This window comes from Rhea pennata, chromosome 8, assembly GCF_028389875.1.
Source record: "Rhea pennata isolate bPtePen1 chromosome 8, bPtePen1.pri, whole genome shotgun sequence".
NCBI lineage: Eukaryota > Metazoa > Chordata > Aves > Rheiformes > Rheidae > Rhea > Rhea pennata.
This window is the reverse complement of record NC_084670.1, coordinates 8301998-8324258: the sequence shown is the minus strand read 5'-3', so window position 1 is coordinate 8324258 and position 22261 is coordinate 8301998. Positions and strand designations below refer to the sequence as shown.

The window sequence follows — 22261 nt, the reverse complement described above, 5'->3', positions numbered from 1 at the left end:
TACAGTCCTATTCCTTCCTAACCAAATCCTTAACCAAATACTGCCACTACAGTGAAAAAAAAAATATGTATCTCTGCTACCTGAATCTCAAAACAACTAGTGCCTTTCTGACTGTCAAAACAAAGAATTACTACCACTGAAACATCCTGAAGAAACATCTCTTTATATTACAGCTATAAAGTGGAATTGCAGGCAACTAATGGGAGCTAGAGCCCCAGAGGTGGGCAGAAAGGAACACGATGCAGAGACAAGAGAATTATATTAGTGAAATAGCGGCAAATCAACTCCTTCTCCTTCTAGCCAGGTTAATAGGAAACCCACAGCTTCTAGAAGAGAAAGTGGCGTCACTATTCATAGGCATGTTCTCAGCTTCTCTTTCTGAGTCTTTACATCACCATGTAGGTCCAGTCATCACCACTACGAAATACAGATAGTACCTGGTCTCACACCTGTCAGTTTTATCCTCATAAGGAGGCACGTACGCTTAACTCTTCAGTAAGTCTTCAGCTGAGATGATGCCTTGATCCTTGAAATTTTTATTCTGTAGTAAGAAAGAAGTAGTAAGAAAGACATGGATAGAGAAATCATTCTCATACTACCCATGTCTGTGTGTAGCCTGAAGTGCAGGGTACAGTCAGAGGCATATCTGAGTCGATAAACTATTTGAGAAACCTTGGATGGAGAGCTAAGGGGGAGGTTTGAGCTATACAAGGGCATGGTCTGCAGGGATGCTCCTATATTCATAAACAAAGTCAATCACATCAGATATTGAATTTTTCTGCTCTTCTGGTAATTCTTTGATATCCAGAGGTTTCCAGACTATCAGGTTATCGGTTGAGCTAGGTTTAGGATTCTTAATTAGAATCAAGTGGATATATCCAAAAACTTTTTATTCAAATGCATTTTTCTTCTAGTGGATCATATCTCCTAATCTGTTCTTTTTTGGTTTGTGTTTGCTAGGAATAGAGTATTCTGAAAAGCAGCAAAATAAAAAATGAAAGATGTGGATTTTCAAAACGGACAAATTTTCTTACAAGACACCTGAGTACAACTGAAATTAAATAAATATTTTTAACAGAAGAAAATCACCATACAGTGATTGTTGGGTTGTATTGTTATTTCTCATGGAAATAAAGTGACCTTTGTCAATTACAGCTCAGATGTTGCTTTTCAGTCTTCAAAAGCAGTGACCTACACACATTTAGCAGCAATATTTCTATTCAAAACTCGTCTTTCTTCATTTCTAAAGAGAGGTGCCAGTTTACCTCTATTTATCTAAGAATCAAACCTTTTAAATTAAAAAAAAATTAAAAAATCCTGCAACTTCTGTTATATACTGTATTGTACTTCTGATAGTCCACCCTCTCAGTGAATCCATAACAAGGTCATTCTATAGTAAAATTTAATCTTAAAATAATTCTTTGTTCTCATAAAAGAAGCTGCTGGGGCATTAATATAAGTCCTTTGGCACATAAAGCGTATTAACCACAAGATAAAAGGGTTAATTAAAATTACTTGTTTAAATAAATCCAAGGTTAATTTCAATTTTGAGTTTGAATCTGTATGCAAGCACTTTACAACATATTCATTGTGATATACAAAAATATCTTTCTCCATTAAATGTATTAGAAGCATTTATTACATTAAGAAACATTGTGCAAGCAGTTGCCTAACAAAACAATTATCACCTCAGGAAGTAATTAATTAATTATTCCTAGTTCCTAATTTTAATAATAGTCTACTCTTTAATTCTTTAAATCTGTACTTCTTTTGTTTATTTACTCAAAAATAAAAATTTGTATTAATTTGCAATGTATTAATACTACGTTTTTTAAGCGATACTGTCAATAGTGAAAAAATGAAAAATATATTAACATATGGCTCTAGCTTTAACCAAATAGAAAAGGAAAAAAATACATTGTTTTCAGAGGCTAATTTTCAAAAACAGGAACTTACAAAGTCTTTTCTGTCATTTTCATGTTCTTACTATACTGACATCAAAACACTAACTCTGTAACTTAGAGATAACCTTTCTGCCATACTGCAGGAGATGTGCAAAGAAGTCCTAGGCAGCAGGACTGTTGTCTTTGAATACCTCAGACTCACAAGAAAAATGGTAGACTCACTGTCACTCTAAGGATGGAAATAGTTATAATATAGAAATTGTAATTAATGTTAAAAAGGCATAATTCGGAACAAGAGGGTGTCTTGCCGTAGTTCACTGGCATGGATGGAGTGCTATAAATACTAATTTATAAATATAATTTTTTCAATAAAAATATTCATGAAACCTGAAGGATTATCAGACATATTTTAATTTAAAAAATGAAACTAATTTTATGTAATCAGCAAATTTGTTGAAATATGAGCATAGCTTCATTCCTAAAAAACAATTCAATACATGCTTATTCAGCCATATGGATAACAGTATTTTTCTTTTTTTCCCCTTTTTCTCTTATTATTTTTGCACTTGCTTTTTGTATCTTACCACCAATAAGGCCTGGAACCCAACCTGAAACAGACTCCAGATAAACAGATCTCAGCCTGAACAAATTCATGTGCAGTTCAAGGCAGCAGGCTCCATCTCTGTGTCTTCGTTCCTACAACAGGACAACTACACTGGCTAGATAATGAATTGAGTCTCCCCATTCCTATGTAAAGCACTTGCCTCAATGATAGCCAAATCATGTTAGGACTTTTTTCTGTTATCATCTGGCAAGTAATGCTAATAATGGGCTAGCAACTGGCTAATAATTTTTCTAGACTCTATTAATGTGAGCCAAGATTATTTTTATACAAGTAAAAAATGTCATTTAAGAATATTGATATTTATAAATAAGTTTATTTCAATTGGATGGATTTTCTCTTTCCTGAAATCTTTCTACAAGTTTAGAAATAGTTCACAAAATTGTGCACTTCAGTTATATCATCCAGACTAAAATCACTTTATGTTGTATTAATCAACCTATTCTTCAATTTTCTCTACATTATCTAAATACAGTCTATTATTCTGCAAAAATATGTTACCCTATATTTGCTAGTTACCTATGAAGCCACATAGAGAATAAAGATTAAATTACAATTAACAAATTATAGTAATATAACTTTTTGTCTTCATTATTCTTCCTTTTTCATATGAATCAGTGATTCAGCATAGGTCTTCCAGTTATGATTATCACTTAACAAAGCTTATTACAGTCATCCCAAAACACCACAACATTGCTTATCGCCTCATCTAGTTTAAATCAGTCAAAAGTGAACAGGTTTTAGAACATAATGCTTATTCTCCCTACTCTTTCTTTACTGAGCTGGTTCATTCTTCATTAGCCTGAGTCAATGGAAATAATCTAACACAATTTCTCCAACAGGATGGAGGTATTCATGTACTGCTGAAATAATATTTGTTATTTTTATCTGTTATATCTGAAATAATATCTATTATTCGTAATAATATCTGTTGAAGCATGGAAGACTAAATTAGCAAGCCTACAAAGGGAAGTCCATCTTATCCTTGTGATTCAGAATGACACATACTTAGTTCAATTTTAAAGAGTAATCAGAGGTGTGTGGGCTTAAATCCAATTAGTGTACTTCAAAGAAGATAATGTCAAAATGCTTCAATTGGTGATTCTACTGTTTAACACTGAGCCTCAGTTTTCCAAACTACAAAATGAAAATGAAGGTGCCATGAAAAGTGCATGGCGATCTCCTGACATAAGAGATTGCAAGTATAAGGCATTATTATTAACAAGGTAATAGTCTAAAGAGAAAATTAAATTAGAGGTCTTGGAAAAGTTATATTCACATCCTAAGAAGTATCTAGATGTCATAATGATCGTTACGCTACAGACAGATCAGACAGACGCTTGTAATTGAACTTGACTGTGATCACACCAAATGTTCATGTTCTCACGTCATCTAATCAGTTATCATTCTTCTAGGACTTGTTCTTATTGATGTCTGACTCAATGAACAACATAACATTTTCCCGATTGTCACATGACTGTTAATTCAGAGAAAGTTTCACGTTAGTTTTGGATCTCTGAACCAAAACTAACAGGAATGTAGTTTTGCTGAATTTTTTCCATTGATTTATGACCTGGATCAGGCCCTGGAGATTAGGCATCACGGCTGCTACCATAGATCCCTGTACTTGAGAAAAGATTTACAGTGCACAGCTGAAGTCTTGGGTAAGAAATGTTTCCAGTCCAAAAGGATATGCAGTCAGATTAAGAACAAATAACCACCAAAATTAAGGACAACAGTTCCAGATCCTAGTTAATTCAAAACAACAAAAGTTAAGGAATATTTAAAGAGAATTTTGCAAAGCTGGGTTTAAGCAAGCCTTTCAAAGAGCTATAGTAAGGATCTTTGCAGAGGAAACCATGTGAATATGGGGAACCATGACTGAAATAAAAGGGACAATAATATTTACTGATGAAAATGCAAATGCAAATATGAGGGAAGGAAATAAATGGATCACTAAATCCGAAGGATAAAGAAGAGCACACAGATGGGAATAACAAAAAACAAAACAGATGCTAATGGAAGGAAGATAACATAGAGTCCTGGAGATGAGGATAACAAGCTCTAATATTATATAGTATTCAATGTACAGATTCAGGAAGTGGAGCTCTATATTCTCTCGACATAGAAAAGGAGATACTTCTGCAACAGATTTAGAAAAATGTATAGAGGAAAGAGAAATAAGAGATTGAATAAGGTTGTGATAATCAGGTAAAAGAATGACAAGGGTTTGGATAAGTGAGAGTAAATCCTAAAGCTACTGAAACAGAAAAAACATAGGAAATACGTATGGTAATAATCAAAAATTGAGTTTTCAACTTGCTAGCATCTTTTATTTTTCAGATGAAAGCACAAACTAATTATAACAATACTTTTCTGTTCCTCATCTTCCCCTCACTGCTTAGTAAGAAGGGTGTCTACAACGCTTTTTAGACATATGATTGCATTATATTTCACCTTACTCATCCCAGACTCAGATCAGCTAGCTCAGGTGTACTGGCAGCAATGTACCTGTCACAGTGTGAAGTTCAGCATAAACTAACCACTTGACTATTTATCCAGAGTCTCAAGACATTTAGGGCTATGCTACCATTGCTACGCAATCTAATTTGAGCGTGTCTACACAAGTAGCAGTCAACTCAGTGCAGGCACATGTGGGATTACATGATTTTTAAAGCATGGGAAATGCTTCATCATATGGTGGGAACAGTAAAAGTATATGTAAAGCATTATGAAAAAAAAAGAATATAGTTAAGTATAAAAAAGTATAAATAAATATAATTAAGTAAAAAAATACGAAAAAAGACAAAAAAAGGGAAACAAATGTCCACAATATTATTAGCCAATCATTTCAAAACACAAATTCTGTGAACACAAATTCTTAAGCTGACCATCAAAATGCTGAAAGAAAAAAAAATCTAGATGAATTATTCTGTGGCTCTGCATATTTTTAAATTGTATTCATGGAAAAGGCTTAAGTATTTTTTACATCAGAAATCTGACATTCATTTACAATCTTAGAAAAGGCTACTAAAAATGAATTATTCATAATGCACTAGAGTAACAATAAATATTCAAAAATATTTTTTAAAAAACAGAGCAAATCTTACAAACAAGAAGTTAACTTATAGCTTCAGATGAGAGAAACAGAGGTATGATTCTACCAGAAACTGTTAGAATGTAATAATATCCACTTAATATATTATGGTAATTTACTTTCACGTTATGCTATTGTAGTAGATTCTGGAATTCCAGTAGCTTTCTAAAGAACATATAGTGATAATATATAGTCTATTCCCAGTTTGTTTTTAGAAATACAAACACTAAATCAAAATTAGCATGCTAAAGGCTGAACCTAGAAGGCAATTAGGTTACTAAGCAGAATCAACAAATGCAAAACAAAGCTATACGTGTAACCCAAATAATGTATGTTTCCATGAAAATAATTGGTATCCAAATTACTTTTAAGCTGAACAGGAAAGGTGTTTCTACAATATCTTCTCCTAAAAATCAGATAATATCACTCTGAAAATAAAAATGTTGATAGTGTATGCAGAAATGTATCTTTCAAAGTCTGTTTTTCAACTAGGATTCTTTCAAAAGTACAGGCCATTATGTATTTCAGAGCATCTTGTCTCTCCCTGCCCTGCAGTACAGTGGCAGCACAAGCAAGCAAAGATCTTCATTTGGCTTGTTAATTTTGGAACTGTAGGTAGTTAAGAATTTTTAGAGAAAAAACGAAGTGAATCTATTTGAAGCATATTTTAATTTTAGGAAAAAAAATGGTAACTTCTAAGGAAGTTCTAACAGAGCCCTGGAGATTCTCTAGTTCAAGCCCTCGGCTCAGGCCAGGGTCAGCTAAAGCAGGTTACTCAGTGCTGTGTCCAGTCAGGTTTTGAGTATCTCCAAGGACAGAGACTCCACTTGCCCTCTGAGCAACTTGTTCCAGTGCTTTTGTCTCATTAAAAAATGTACAGGATCAAGCAAAGATATTTATCTGGAGCTGAGAAGCAAATAGAAGAGCAATTGTTCTCTCTCTCAGCACTATATTTGACTGCTCGAGCCATGTACTGACCAAACCAGCAGCACCACATGTTGCATGTCACACGTTAACAGAAATGGCAGCACACACCGCGGTGGCATCCTGCTTTGAGTGCGATGAGCAGGACCTGATGCAAATGTTTCAACTCATCCTGCATTTTTACTGCTTCAGCCTCTTCCCTCCCGTTCTCTTATCCCCTACATCATCCCTAGCTGATCAAATCTTAGTAGACACAACACAAGAGTCAAAATCTTCTAAATTTCATACATGGTTTGATTCATTTGAAATCGATGCCAGGCACACTAAACATTTCTCAGCCATTCTGCACTCATTTCACCCTGCTGAAATTTACTACAAAAGGTGCTCTGCAGTCAAGAACTCTGTCTTTTGTGCTGCTGTCTTCTACAAAATAAGGATAATAATATAGGTTATTATAAGCATAGTTGAACTAACCAAACAAAATACCACCATTTAGTCTAGCAGAAAATTTCAGCTTTCTCCTAGGTGAAAATAAAGCCTTTCCAATACCTCTTAGCTCCAAAATATTTGAGCCCAGCCATTCCTTCTGAGCTACATAGCATCATTTGAACAAGTAGAGTAAAGAATATAATTTCCTCTAGTTTTGGATAACTCTAATTCAAAGCAGACAGAGTTTAAGAATATAAACAAGATAGGGAAGCCAGAGAACTACCGTGGAGCAAGAGCAAGGAGAGGTATCCCTAACAGAATGAATGATGTTAAAATTTCTCCATTGTCACCACTAGAGTGGATCTGAGTAACCAGGAGGATGAAATTCTGGAAGGGTAGCTGGCAGCTCGTTTCAAGGCTCACAGACAGACAGAAACCTAAGATAAAGTTAGGTCTGCAATGCTACTAATTGCATCAGAAGAGACTGACCTGGACCAACCAATCACTGAAAACTAACATGATTTTAAGAAGTAAATATTCAAAGCAATTATTTCTTTGGTCAGTAACTGCAGAATAGGTCGTTTTTTTTTCTCTATAGAGAAGCTATAGATTTATTCAAGTCCAAAGATTTTATATGACAAGAATTTTGAATCTTCTCACGAGTGATTTCCAATGCTATTATAAAAGTTTTTGGGTGAACCACAAACTCAGTTAGACTGTCTTCTTCCTACTTTTAACTGTCACAGGTGTTTATTGTGCCGCTATATATACTCACCTCTGTACATTCCTGACTGATTAACTGATGTCATATTCATGTTCATATTAACATGTGCAGTTTGGAATAAACACAGCTGCATTTATGTCAATGATTTTATATTCAAATATATCTGATTATGCTGAAATAAACACAGCTGCATTTATTTCAGTGATTGTACATTCAGATAAGGATATTTGTTCAATGTAATGTAATGTTCCTTCTTATTGGCAGGGACATTGCTATTCTTTCTTATACTTCCCTCCCTTCCTTTTTCGAGATGGAAAAATTTGAGCAGAGACAGAAAAATGGGAACTGGAAAATTTATCACAGGACCTTGCATACATCATTCGGATTATTCTCAAAAATGACTTAATCATCTTTGTATAAAGTATCTTTTTTGTTGTTGCTGTATTAATTCATTGTCTATCAAAGAGCAAACTAGATAAAATCACACCAAAAGCTGAAAGTCTGACACAGTTGTAAGTAACTATGAAGAATGTTTAGTGCTAAATCTTAAGAATGGATCTGCATGGGGTGTGTTTCTGGACAACTGCTCCTAATGTCAGCAGAGTATCTTCACCCACTAGCTTCACACGAAAACTACTTTGAATGGGAACATTAATGTAGAATTTTCTGTCCTATTATCTGATCAAATTATAGCTTTGCATGATGTTAATTTTGACTTGAAAGGATAACCTGTAACCTATTTTTAGAAAATAGTAGAATAAAAAATATTATCATATCAACTAAAAATGATTAATCATTTAACCAAAGGATAACATAAAACAAGATTTATCAGGTGAAATCAAAGTCTAGCCCAGTAACTGTGCCAGAAATGGATCCCTAGAGAAGAGCACAGGAACAAAGAAAGCATGTAGAGATACCTTCCCAGAATAAGCCCCCAATTTACAATGTACAATTTATGAACTTTCTGAAACAGAGATGGCATGTGTGTCTGGTAGCTCTCAACTGATTTTTCTTCTCTAAGTTTGTCAGCTGTTTTTTCTTTTGAAAGCACAGCACATATAAACTTCTAGCATCCACAGCATCCTGCAGGAAGAAGCTCTACAACTTAATTAAATGATTTGAGAGGAACTATTCCCTTTTTGTTTGCTTTGAACATGTTAACAGTTAGTTTCACTTGATGGGTGTTAGTTTTTGCATAGGAAGAGACAGTGAACAACTGTTCCCTATTCATTAGCATTTTGAATGTGAATCATGGTTTTATAGACCTCTAATATATTATCCCTCAGCTGTCTCTTTTCCAGGATGAGGAGTCCTACTCTGTTTGGTTGTTCCTCACACAAGACTGTTAAAACTCTGCTCTGAAAGTACAATTATCCAAACTAAGAAACTTCTGCTTCGATTTCCAGTTGCTTATTCCTGTTCCTCTTCAGGTCAGTCAAATGGCAAATCAATTTTTGTGCAGTAGTTTGCACACTACCTGGGGGTACAGGGTACAGTTAACACTCTAATTCTGGACTGATGCTATTATATTAATTCCTTTCACATTGTTGTTAGCTCTATAAGTCATTAATATCCATTTCCCACAAGTTAAGATACTTGACTAATGCTGTATTTGTTAGTTGATATCACATCAACACTAAGCACTCCTCCATTTGTAAAAATGTCTACCATACTGTATTCTGTTTAGATATTTAAAAGGTTAATATTTAGTTCCATTTGCAATGCTGACCTAGCAAGAAAAAAATTAATTTGGCATTACAGCAGTAACATCAATTTCCCATGTAACTTTAGTAATGCATTTACTGGAAAGAGATTAATATCAATTCCATAAATCATTCACATGCTTTTTCCGGAGTTTGAGACATCTGAGTAATGTCACATATGTTAACTGATATCACTTTGTGCATGCTACATCCATTAATCTATGCCTGGGGTCATCATTAAAAAAAAAATCAATCTTTACTTCTTAATTTTTTTGTGATTTCTAACCTGCAGTAGTCCAAAGGTATAGATACTTTTGCACAGAATAACACTGATCTGAACAGGGAATAGACATTTTCAGAAAAGGGAAACATTTGTTAAATTATCCCTAGTGGTAGCAATAACCGCTTAACATCTTTATGCGAAATATGGTATAAATTACTTCCAGCAATAAGAAAATAACTAAAATAAAGTGTTTCATTAATCAGACACACATTGCTGCCACAAAAGTAGGGTGAAAACAGACATCACTACAGAAATATTTCAAGAACTTTCATTTATTTTGTTTCTACATTGTATATAAGTATTCTTAAACAAGTGAAGGCCAAAACAGTCTACTTGACTTAGTGATTCTAGCTAAAAATCACCTATTATAGGAAATCTAGAACAAAAATTACATTTGACTTCAAGGAGCAGTTTAGTATACTACTGAAAAGGGTTTAAATACAATTGACAGAAAATAACTTTAAACACCGGATGTTTGCTATTTCTATTACTCTGCCATTACTATCTCTGCTTGTATTGTTTTATTCCTATTCTAGGATATTATAGCAGTACTACTGAAATCAAGGTGAAGAAGGGTATTTCTATTCACCTAAATGGAAACACAGTCAGAATCATATTATTTAAAAATTTTGGAAGCATATTGCAATAGTGTATCAATTATATGCCAAAATGCAACCATTTTCTAGAGTGAGTTTCAGTATTTCTTTGAGCATACTGCTAACAATATTGCTTTCAGTGTTATCTTAACTTCCATTCTTAAATTTTGCATCATGATGTGTCCATTTCAGAAATTTCTGTAATTCAAAATTTACAATATTTTAGTAATCACAAGTAAGATTAATCTTACCTACTTTTAGTTGTCTAAAGCTAGTCTCATCTTAGCAACCGGGACTTAGGTATCCCCAAAGGGCAACTCATCCTATACTATCTTCACTTTTGTTCGAAAGGTATCTTTCATGGTAAAGCTCGATGGCCTATTTCACGCCTGTAAGAGCTTACAACGAGATCAGTGGAATTACAATTACTTACTGCAAGTCTGAGTGTTGTATAAAGTGTTCTGTAAGTGCATTATCCTATTTTTGAAATACAGAAAGATATTTCAAAGTTTAACAAAAATGATATGAGGGTACATATTAGTCACATGAGATCTCTTAATACAATGTAGATCATAACTTAGTCCAACTGATTAATATCATTTGCACTCTATCAGCATGGAATTTTTTATCAGGTTTCTAATATGAAATGTCCTATTTGATAAACTTGCTGTAGGAAGAGACTCACTAATGTTTGTCAGTCATTTTCACTTTAAGGTGGTGGTACACCAGTCACGACAATAATATCAGGTTTACAGTAATTGAGGTTGAATTTAAAATTTTACAAAACTTTAATTACAACCTCTTGAACATAATCCACAACACACAAATTACACAATCATAACATTTTTTTCATAAAAAATAAGAATTCATCCAAAGGATAGAAGATTTAATGACTCTTGGCAGAGTTCCACTTCTTGGTTGAAATGAGAATAAAAGCAGACGGCAGCTTCATTTTTAATTTCAAGAAACAGTATTTTTTAACATTTAAACAGCATTATATTTGACTAACAAGCCAAAATATACATTTTCAAGACCTTATAAAAAGCCCCTGTATTTAACTTATGAATGCTGAGATTTTTCATTCTGTGAGTGAACCCTGTTTCCTCAAACCTCAGAAAACATAACAAAACAAGCAATTTGAGCCACAAGCAGCAGAAACCATCAAGCTTGGGTTTTGAGGCTTTTGTTTTCTGTTCTTCATTCTGTCACCATAATCATTATCATAATTCCACATATCAATATCACAGCCTAACTCCCATGTTCCCTGTGGCATCCTATCTGACAAGACTGAAGGTGGTGTGGTTAATCCAGAAGTATATACAGACCAGACAGACCAGCCGATACACCCATGGGGACTGGAAAACTAAGTGCTACAAAGAAAGGTAACAATATTTGAATTCCCTCTGCTTTTTCTTCGGGGAAGCCACAGCTAGTAGTGTCAACAGAGGTTCTTGATATGCGGGTTCTCTACAACAAGAGCCACTAGAAGGCAAATGCTATTGCTATTTTTGAGTCCAGCTCGATAGAAACAATAAGGCAAGCTGTGGCTACACTCCTGCAAACATAGTTCTTGCACAATGAGAAAAAAGGTTTGGATGCCTCTGTAGGTGTCGCGTACTGTCAGCTGGGAAGAACTTACAGCTCTGTCAGAGCGTCCCTGTGAAGAACAGGCTGTTGAGTGCATGGCACCTCTTACGGATATCTCAAGGTGTACTCCTCTAGCAGTTGTAAAGACATAGCCTGAATTCATGACAGTGTGAGCCATGCCTTGTCTCTAGCTAGAACAGGTGTTGGCAGACCCTAGAAAGTCCAAAACAAGATATTTCAAAGAACAAGTCATCCATGTTGTCTCTGGGACCTTGTAGAGTTCTCTGAGAATACAGCATGCTCAAGGTTTCTCCTGACACATACCAGAGACATAGGCAGGAAATCTGAAGTCAAACTGTTTGAACTCTTAGAAAATCTAGTCAACCACCAGCAGCAGCTCTGTCACAGGACAGTATAAACTCAAATATGTAGACCCCAATCTTTCCATGAAAACAAAGAAAAATATCCATGACCTTTTCATGGTTTGTGGTGAGTTTCAGAGCTGGTCACTCAGAACTTATTGCTCCCCACGTTATTCAGTAGCATATTGGGCTTGGAAACAAAGTAGTGATATCACAGTCAGCTGTAGGTCCTTCCTTTTCTGAGTTCTAACATAAAGGACATCGTTGCAGCTTGCATATCCTGTAGACAAATACTTAGTTGCCACACTTTGGGGTTATTGCCAAAATTCATCCTCCCTTTGCAGAGCTCAGAGATTGGAATGGCACTCTGCGCAAGAGGTTGTACCAGCAGAGGCACCATAAACATATGGTTTTCTTTTTAAGGATTGAGACATCTTCTGCTTTACAGTTTCTTCTTCCACCTTGCAAAACAGGCATGAAGGCTTCAATGGAAATTAATAAATTAAATAATTATTTCCTCACACAGAATGTAAGCTACTTCAGTTATACAAACTCACAGAAAAAAATGTTTTTCAATGGGAATCATCTAAAAAAGATGCTGGTGCAGAAAAAATAAGTGGTTAAGCAAGTAAAAAGAAACCTTAGACACAACACAGAAGAGCCTGCTGATTAAACTGAGGCCATTAGAAATATCATGTACTAAGCCAGCAAAAGAAAGCAGGGGTAACTGCCCAGACTGAACTTTAAAGTCATTTAGACCCACACAAAATAAAATGCTTGAAATACCAATTCGCCTTGAGTGTGTAAAGACACCAGATTCCCTAAAGAACATCAATACATCCAAGTCTGGACCTGACACAATCAGGAAGGGCTTGTTTGTACAGCAGGAGTAAATACATCCATTTCCCAGGATCACTATCCTTTGCAAAACTCCCAGGCCAGGCCGGATAGAATGAGAGATGAATATTTGTAGAGCACTGCATTGCTGCTAAGCTCACTCTGAATTGATAATTTAATGCATTAATGAATAATAGGAAAAAGGAATTATAACTGACCCAAATTTATGTATTTCAAATATGACATTTATTTCCTTCTAACTGATTCTATGCACAGATAACAGTGCTCCACTTTCCCCTGAAACTATCTCATGGTTTCCTAGGAAAAATGACATTATCCAAAATCATGTTGTCATATGCAAGAAATCTGAATTTTCATCTGTTTCTTTTATGCTAATAGCTACCAGACATAAAAAGTTTCTATTGTCCTTACATATTCTTAAATATTAGAAATTCTTAAATATTCTTAAATATTAATACAGATAACAAAGAAGGTTCCAGTTGTTAGAACATTAGCTTGGATTATGGGAGACATGAATTTCCTGAGATACTTGCAAGCTAATTATATTCTCTCTTCTTTGCTCTTTCTTCTGCTATATAGGATAAGATCACTTTTGTGGGATAAAGGGTTCAACGAGCATTCTTAATTTTCAATAATTTTACAGCAAAGATTCTTTCACTAGTATTAAATTCATTAAGGGAAAGCTAGGTGCAAGTTACACACTGGTTAGGTAGCAGTTCTTCTAAAAAGGATCTAGAGTGTATAAGGGGTCATAAACTGAACAGAAGTGAACAATGCCATGCTATGTTGTGAAACACAAAATATTGTGATTACAGTGTCCACAGTAGGAGTAAATAGATTGTAAAGCATGTTATGTAATAAACTCTACAACGTATTGTCACCAGAACACCTGAGTACCATGTTCAGCTAGGATCACTGTACGTCAAACAAAGCATGCAGCAGTTGGAGAGAGGCTAGAAGAAAGTGAGAAGAATGAATGGAAATTTGGAAAATATGACCAGCAAGGAACTACTGAAAAAAAAAATAGTAGTTCTTTAACCTAGGGAGGGAAACGCCAACGGAAGATACAATAACAGTTTTCCATTAAGTAAAAGAAGAAAGAAATAGTCTGCTTTCTGTGCCAGAGGACTGAAAAAGAAGTAACACCTTTTTGTTAAGAATATTTCTACACAGAAGGGAAAAGTTTCTTACAGTAAGTAAAGTAAAAAAATTAGAATAGACTGCTGTTTCCTCATTGAAATATTTCTCACTGAAAATCTGCAATAGCAGGATAGATAAACATCTCTCAGGAATGACTAAGGTATAGTCTATTTTGCTTTTCAACAGACGAGTGAACTAAAAAGACATCTCAATGTCCATTTCAGCTCCACTTTTTAATAATTTCACAAAAACACAATGCAATACACAACAGAAAACTCAACATAGTTTTTTCAGAACAGTTTTCAGAACACAGCTCTCTATCTCAAAAAAATTCAAGCTTGTAAATATTATTTAACACAATAATGATAGCCATTACAAAAATGAAAACAAATTAAATAGCATGTCTTCTATACATGTTAGCCTGTTTTCTTTTATCTACAAGTTTAATACTTTTTCTCTTTTCTGAGAGATTTTTACTTCCATTTGTGTAATATAAAACCACAGACCCTCTGAAAAATAAGGCTGGAAGGAAACTTTCAGTTTCACTTGCCAGGTCTTTCATGAAAATATAGAACATGGTCAGGGACAGGAACAACACTTGTGGAATCACATTCAACACTATATTATTTTGAAAGGCAACTATTAACAAATATAATTGTTCAGTCAGTTTTGCATCTATCCTACATTAGTTTCATCATAACAATGATTACATGCAATGAAAATACTATTTAAATCAATGTCAGAAGTTCTATTGATGTTACACTGAGGCTATAATGACTAAGTAGTATAACTGTTGCACTTTTTAAAATTACATAGTGTTTACTTTTAAAGGTTTGTAAATCCTTACAAAATCATAACTATTAAGGACTTGTAGTACCTCTGAAGTAGCAGGGGTCTTAGATTTGAATGACACACTTTCGCTTAGCAATAACATTATCATAACAGAGGAAACATGACTTAGCTAAAAAAAAAAAAAAAAAAAAAAAAAAAGGAAATATCCCGGTTCCCCATTTAAGTCAACAAGATGACAAAAATTTCGGAATTATTATAAAGTTAACAAGATTTGTTTTATAGTCTGTTCTTTGAGAAAGGAAAGTTCACTAGGATATACTATGTAGATCTAATATAAATTGTAAGGTGGTACTCAAAAGTATAGCAATATACTATTGTATATACGCTGTATACTACTTTTGGCTGACACAAAGGGGTAGATTTCAGCAGTAATAATAATTTGATAATATATCTAATAATTAGTCAAATTGCTTTGACCAGTTAAGGTGCTCTAAACAATCACTTGGCTGACACATAGCAAAAGAGAGTGAATTTACAAATGAAGAGTACACAATATTATTACCATTCTTGCCAATATATTATTAGAATGGGAAAGAAAATGCAGTTATTAATTTTATCCATATTTGTATTTTGGAGATGTCTGAATACACAAAGCAACATCAGAGCCTCATCATGCTACAATGTAAACAAACACAGATATATTATTGTCAAAATACATACGGTATGAAATTTACCTTAGATTTTTTAAAACAGAATTAATTCTATTGTTCAAAATTGGTATTAAACCATCCTGCAGTGATGCATATTACTTCATGAATAATCAGATGGGTACTACTGATCTTCTTCATGGCATACCAGCTTAACACAATAAAATAAATTTCTCAGCTTGGCCAACTGATTAATTTTATAAGCTATTTTCTGATAAAAAAAATCATAAAATCATAACTATTGTAAAATAGCATCCCAAATATTTTTTAGAAATACATAAGGACTGCCTGATCTTTCAGAAACAGCCTAAAATTAAGATACTATTTATTACTCACTGCATCATTTACACCTTTACATAATGTAATCAAAGGATTTAAATAACTCAATTTAATATGTATCCAGGAACTGGCAGCTAGTATTCCACCCTGAGGGATGTATTTCTTCATAAAAAGCTCATTTTACAAGGCACTGTAGTTTTGGCATTACCAGCACCTTTCACATAAACCAGGCTGGAAACTATAGTTTATCCTGCCAAATTCCTTTTGTACATATGGTGTTTAACAGTGCTTGGTAGGTCTGTAAGCCAATAATAATAGATTTAAGCTAAAATCTGGAGACACACATATATGTAATACAAAAATTTTGATTGTGCTACATATGCATATATATATTTACTTACATACTCATACAAGATATAAACATACATGATTCAAAATATTCTTTAGATTAATATACTAACTATAACTTTTGCAAAAACAGTTTCTTTCAGTTTGCAGTAGCTTCCCAAAATCTAATTCTGCTCCCATTGACATCAGAGGCAGAACTTCCAATAACCTCAGCAGCACAGAAAGAGGCCACCAGAAATGCAAATAAGGCATATGTTTAAAGACAGTAAGTATATATTTGTAAAATCTTCTAACTGTTCAAGGATGGACTTGGCACATTATCAGGTTAACCTCCCCAATATACTTCCAAAATAAAATGTAAAATGCTGAAAATACTTACCACTTTCAAAACAGGCATCAAATGTAAGATGTCCTTTTTTAGGCTGTCCACAGTAACCAGCTGGGAGAACAGTGTACTTGCTCACATTCCCTGCTATAATATCTTCACTTCCTATGTCACTACCTGTTACAATAAAAGCAAACAAACAAACAGAAAATAAATAGGTAGATAATCATGAGTATGAAACAAAAAAAAACTCTAAAAAACACTGAACAGATATTCCCCCCATGCTTTTCCACATAACATGGAATTTGCACCATTTAACACAGACACAGCCAAATGCACTTTGTTTTTAACATTTACTCACCAATTTCTGTATATTAATGGTATCATGCATTAAATCTTCTATAAGTAGCAAACCACACAAATATTCCACTTAAGTTCTTCTTTTAGTAAGGTAAGTGATACTATCCAGAGAACTTCTCCAAAAAGGAGAAGTTTGGAAAGCATTCTGTAGCCAGTCCCCCACCACCATGTTGCCGAGTGCTGAGGTATACTGATCTCTTTGGAGAAGTGAGTGATATATCAAGCAGAGACAAAGTCTCCACACACCAGAACCCTCACTCTAGTTTTCAGTGTGTTCTCATCAGCTCTATCTCTATTCAAAAAGAAAATAGGAATCCTTTATTGAAGCAACATGAGGTGGTTTGAATACAACACAAAAAGCGATATGAATGAGATCATGTAAAACAGATTCCGGAGTAGCCTCGTATAGAGGTCTGAAAACAGGACTCCCTAGTGCCAAGGATTCCCACTCAAGCCCAAGCTGCTCTTTCCTTAACACATCTCAGGGAAGTCTTCAGAGCCACCAAGCACAAGTCTGTCTTTTGGATTGCACCTCAGTAAAGTTGAGGATCCTGCACACAGCAAACACTCTTTCACTTCTTTCCAAGCCAATGCCCAGGACTGATGCTCTAACACAGTCTCCAGAGTCTTTCATGAACCTGTTCTCTTCTGACTTGTAGTAATATCTTTCCTGCTGCTGCTGGAGAAATTATGAAGTCCTCCAGCAGAGGTTACTGGGCAGAGGTTTTATTGGCCATCCATAAAATACCCAGCAAGGAACCTGCACATTCATGAAAATATATACAACAAAATTGAAATATTTTAACCTATTCTGTAATGTAGTTGCTAACAATAATAACTTGATTATATATTCTACAGCAGCCACTCTTTTTCTTAAAGCTCCAACCCTTTGATGTCTATGACCTTGTGAGGATCTGCTTTCTTTTTTTTAACAAAAAGTTTCCAACCTGCCCAGTTGTAAAAAAAAAAAAATACAGTGTTATGCAGATGAGCTCTAAGACCTCAGAAACCATAATTATTTTCAAAATTACAAAGATTTTTACATCAGTCTCAAATGACTTTTTGAGACTTGACTCTCTGTGTTCTAATGTTTGGGGTTGGCATAACTGAATCTGTATCAGTGCAATATTCCAAACTGCAATAAAGATGCCAATAAATCTAGTGAAAACAAAATTTTAAAATTTTCTTTGCAGGAAATCACATGAATTCAAGTTGATATTATACTAGACAATACTAAATGATTTTTTTCAAGTAGAACTAAATCATATCCTTCTTAAATCTGGTATTTCATACACATATATATCTATATCTATATCTATATATATATATATATATACATACACACACACACACAGATAGTTTTTTCTTTAAAAATATAAGATGAAATCAAATTGTATCTAATGAGACAGACAGCAAAATATAAAAAGGATGTTGAGTCCCCACTACATACTGTGTCTGTATCACATATGCATGGTAAAAGAGCACTAGATTTCATGCTAACCAGAAAATATAGATGTAAAAGCACAAAGGCCTGATTTTTAAGTTATTGGAAATACAGTGTATGCTACTGTTCCTCATTAATTGTTTCAGGTGCTCATTGAACAGTCAGCATGATGCAATTTGTCAGCTTCTTGCCTCCTGAAATTAAATGTTTTAACTTCTGTAATTTTGAAGTTTTACTGATACTTTTGAATATCTTTGCAATTTTCTTTTGCTCTTTTCTTAAAAAAAAAAAAAAAAAAAAAAAGTTGCTGCATACAAGTATATGTAATCAAGTGTGATCTTCAGTTGGATTTACTTCTTTCACAGGAGCACTCTACTATATATATTCTACACAGATTTTCTAGTATTTCAAGAGCTGGATCCCTATTGTAGCCTATTCCTCAGGATGGGCACTAATTGGATTTTTCTGTTCTATCTAGCTGCCTGTTTTCATGAACCTTAAACAAATTTAGAACTTTTTAGACTGTAACTCCCCCTCATATTTGGAAATCAAAAGTTATTACAAGAGAGAGACGTACATTCGTAGCGGTATGCAATGGAGTGATTACCTGAGCCTTGCCTCCTTAGAAAATGAAACTCAGGAAAAAATATACAGTAATAAAGAAACACAAAAAAATGTGGTTTTTTTATTTCATAATAAAAATATATAAAAACAGAAATTTTCTATACTACTTCATGATATCTGCCAAAATATGTCTGTAGTATGCATATTGAAAACTGTGTCCTCTCTGTCAAATTACACTAACAAATTGCAGTATCCAAAACATTTGTTTCCAAATAGGGATGGAAAAACACAGTAATATGGGGCTTTAAATATGGGGGGAAAAAAGAAAACAAGTTAGCATTTACATATTATACATGAATATGAAATAATGGAATAACTGTATAAACATAACTAGCTATTCATTCTTCTGACATTGGTTCAACACTTTCTTCACTGTGTACTCTTTGGAAAACAAATATTTAACAATAGAAAAACTATCTTTGGTGTTAGAGAAAATGAAAAGGAATGTGTAGAAGGCATATGATGGAATAATGGGGTGATAATATCTTATTTCACTCTGATAAATAGGGCTACTGAGGCCCTTAGAAATAGACTTTTGGTCAGTACTGATTTTTTGACATTTAAATGGGTTACAGGGGATGATGAATGTGACATAAAGCTCAATTTGTTTTATTTTTATATTGAAAACTATTTCACACAAATGTTACAAGCAATTCATATTGGCCCTGAATGATGAAAACAGCTTATTAATTAAAACTGACCTTTCTATACATAAATGTATTCCACCTCTTGAGGCAAAACACCTTAGCTGAGGTAACAAATTATATCAATGTATTACTGACACCACAGCTAAAGGGTCTGTCAGACTTTCTATTATATACCCATATTTCCAGAGATATATAAATCCTGAATTAAAAATATGTATAGCCAGGTTAACACTTGGCATATAAATTCCCAGTCAGGGAAGAAATTTGAAACTTTATTCTCTTCGAGGAGTAATGTAACAGAGAGAATTTATACCACTTCTTTTTCACCATCCAAAAAGAAATTATAAATTGTGTGCCATTAGTTTCTTAACAAAATTATTATTTGCAATTTCAAGATGCTTGTTTTAGATTGAATAATTACCCATAGGTAGCTACCTAAGTCGTTGAAACTGTTTTCTTCAAATGTAAAATTGCTACTTACTCATGATATTTTCAGCTGTTTCTACCCTACAGAGTTTGGCAGGGCTGCTGATACAATTTCTTTAAGTTCAGTGACACTGCAGGCAAAATTAGGCCTGAATAGGGAATCTCTGTATGACCACAGTCATGTCACTTGATACGATGCATCTCTCTGCTCCGTGCAACCCTTCAGTCAGAACAGCAGCCACAGAAAACGCTTTCCTCAGTTTCTGTTCAGGGCCGCTTTTCGCGGGACCCATACTCTGACTGCAGCTAGTCACATTAACCATTTCAAACTCAATATGCAGACTCAAGGGTACAGAGAGAAGTTAGGGAGAAGCTGCAGATCTGCCCCAAGAACAGATGACTTGCCAGGGGCCACAGTGAAAGCGTGGGAGACAGGGGAGCTGACTGAGGGCAGAGGAGTGAGACGACCAACCTCCTCCTGCTGCTAAATACTCACTTCTAAGGGCCAGCTGAAAACGGTAGGCTTCTTGTAATTCCTAAAAGTTAGCTGGGAAACACTTTTTAGATAAAGCTGAAGAAAGGCAATATTCATAATGCTGCCACCACCAGACAGTGGGCAGAAGAGTCTCTCCACATCTCCCTGTCCATCTGACTGACTGCCCCTGGAGTTTTTATGTGATGCAGAAGGAAGCTGTCAAGTAACTGTCTCAGCAAAGTGTTTCCACCTGCTCCTCCCTGGCCTCATGCAGCCAGTCTTATATTCAGGAGTGAGAATAAAATCATCAAATGGCCATTAATTCAAAGTCATTTAATAACATTCATCTCCCCTCATATGTTCTTTATTACACAGTACTTTGACTATTCAGAACATATTGTAGTATTTTGTAGCATATTAACTTTAATTAATCTCTAAAGATGTGAAACTACAGAGTCGTCTTTGAGCTTCATGTTATTATATAGCACAAGAGCGTTACGTCCCCAGCGGTCCTCTGGCAAGCTCTGCCGGGGGCACGAAGGCCAGGCCAGGCGACTGGCCTAAGCGCAGCCTGTGCCGCCCTGCGTGACAAGCACGCAGCTTATCGGACGGGGCTTCGGGCTCGTCTGTCCCGCAGGGGCGGCGAGCGTCGCTGGGAACGCACGGCCGTCTCCACGCGGACAGAAGTGAGCACGTTGCCTTACGGCTCCGGCTCAGCGCTCGGGCTAATGGAGAGAGGTTGTCCTCACAACCGGGGAGCCCTACGTAGACTTTCTTGACTGAAGGCCCCACAGAACCTTGTGGGGAAGGGAAACAGCACTTCAATCAGAAACAAAATTAACGGGCAGGAAGAGAATCCACGGCAGCACATGCTGCTTAAGGAGATCGGATTCTTCTTTGAGAAAGGGCTAGATAAGACAAGTAAAAGCAAAAATAACTTAGCAAAGAAATTTCCTCAGACTGTACTTCTCATTTTGTCCATTTTTTTTTAGAGGTTGTAAATCACACGGCTATTTTATTCTAATTCTTCATAGCTTAAACTCCTGGAGTACCCAGCAAATCCCTTGGATTTACTTTTAGGACAGTATTAAAAGTTAACGGCAACTTTCTATCAAGTATAAAATCTGCAGTTGTCTGAAATCTACATAAGGAACTATATGAGGTTTTAAAATAAGACCTGGACAGAGTTTTCTGGTATCTGTATTCATCACTGTGTTATCATCTTGGCTCTATTTCACATCAGCGTAGTGAAAATGAACAAAGTCAAATCTAAGGAACGAGGATTCTTGGGAGGAAGACTTTGGAAAGTTCCAGAACTTCTTACTTCTCTCCAAAATTGAAAGAATAAAGCCAACTTTTTTTTCCATTTAGGAAAAGATGAAAGCATAGTATTTCCTACAGACATTAAATATGCAAATTTAGGTAGGAGTATATTTTCTAAAAGCTGCAGAGTTTCTAGAGGAATCTGTCTCTTTAGCAAGTAGTGGTTATTCTCTGACTTGGGTAAAAAAGCCCACTTCCAGTTGTGACAAACTTCCAAATCCATGGAGATACCAGCCGGCAGCTACGCTCATGCATATGCTGGAAGGAAAGCACAGACTCATT

General features: G+C 34.9%; 1 protein-coding gene across 2 annotated transcripts in view; it reads right to left on the bottom strand.

Annotated features, from left to right (window-relative positions):
* BEND5 (BEN domain containing 5) overlaps positions 1-22261 on the bottom strand; it is a 592354-nt gene that overhangs the window by 556520 nt on the left and 13573 nt on the right. For both annotated transcript variants that reach the window (XM_062581158.1, XM_062581159.1), the window contains exon 2: positions 16735-16857. In XM_062581158.1, coding sequence (XP_062437142.1) covers positions 16735-16857 — 123 coding nt within the window. The remainder of the gene's footprint in view (positions 1-16734; positions 16858-22261) is intronic.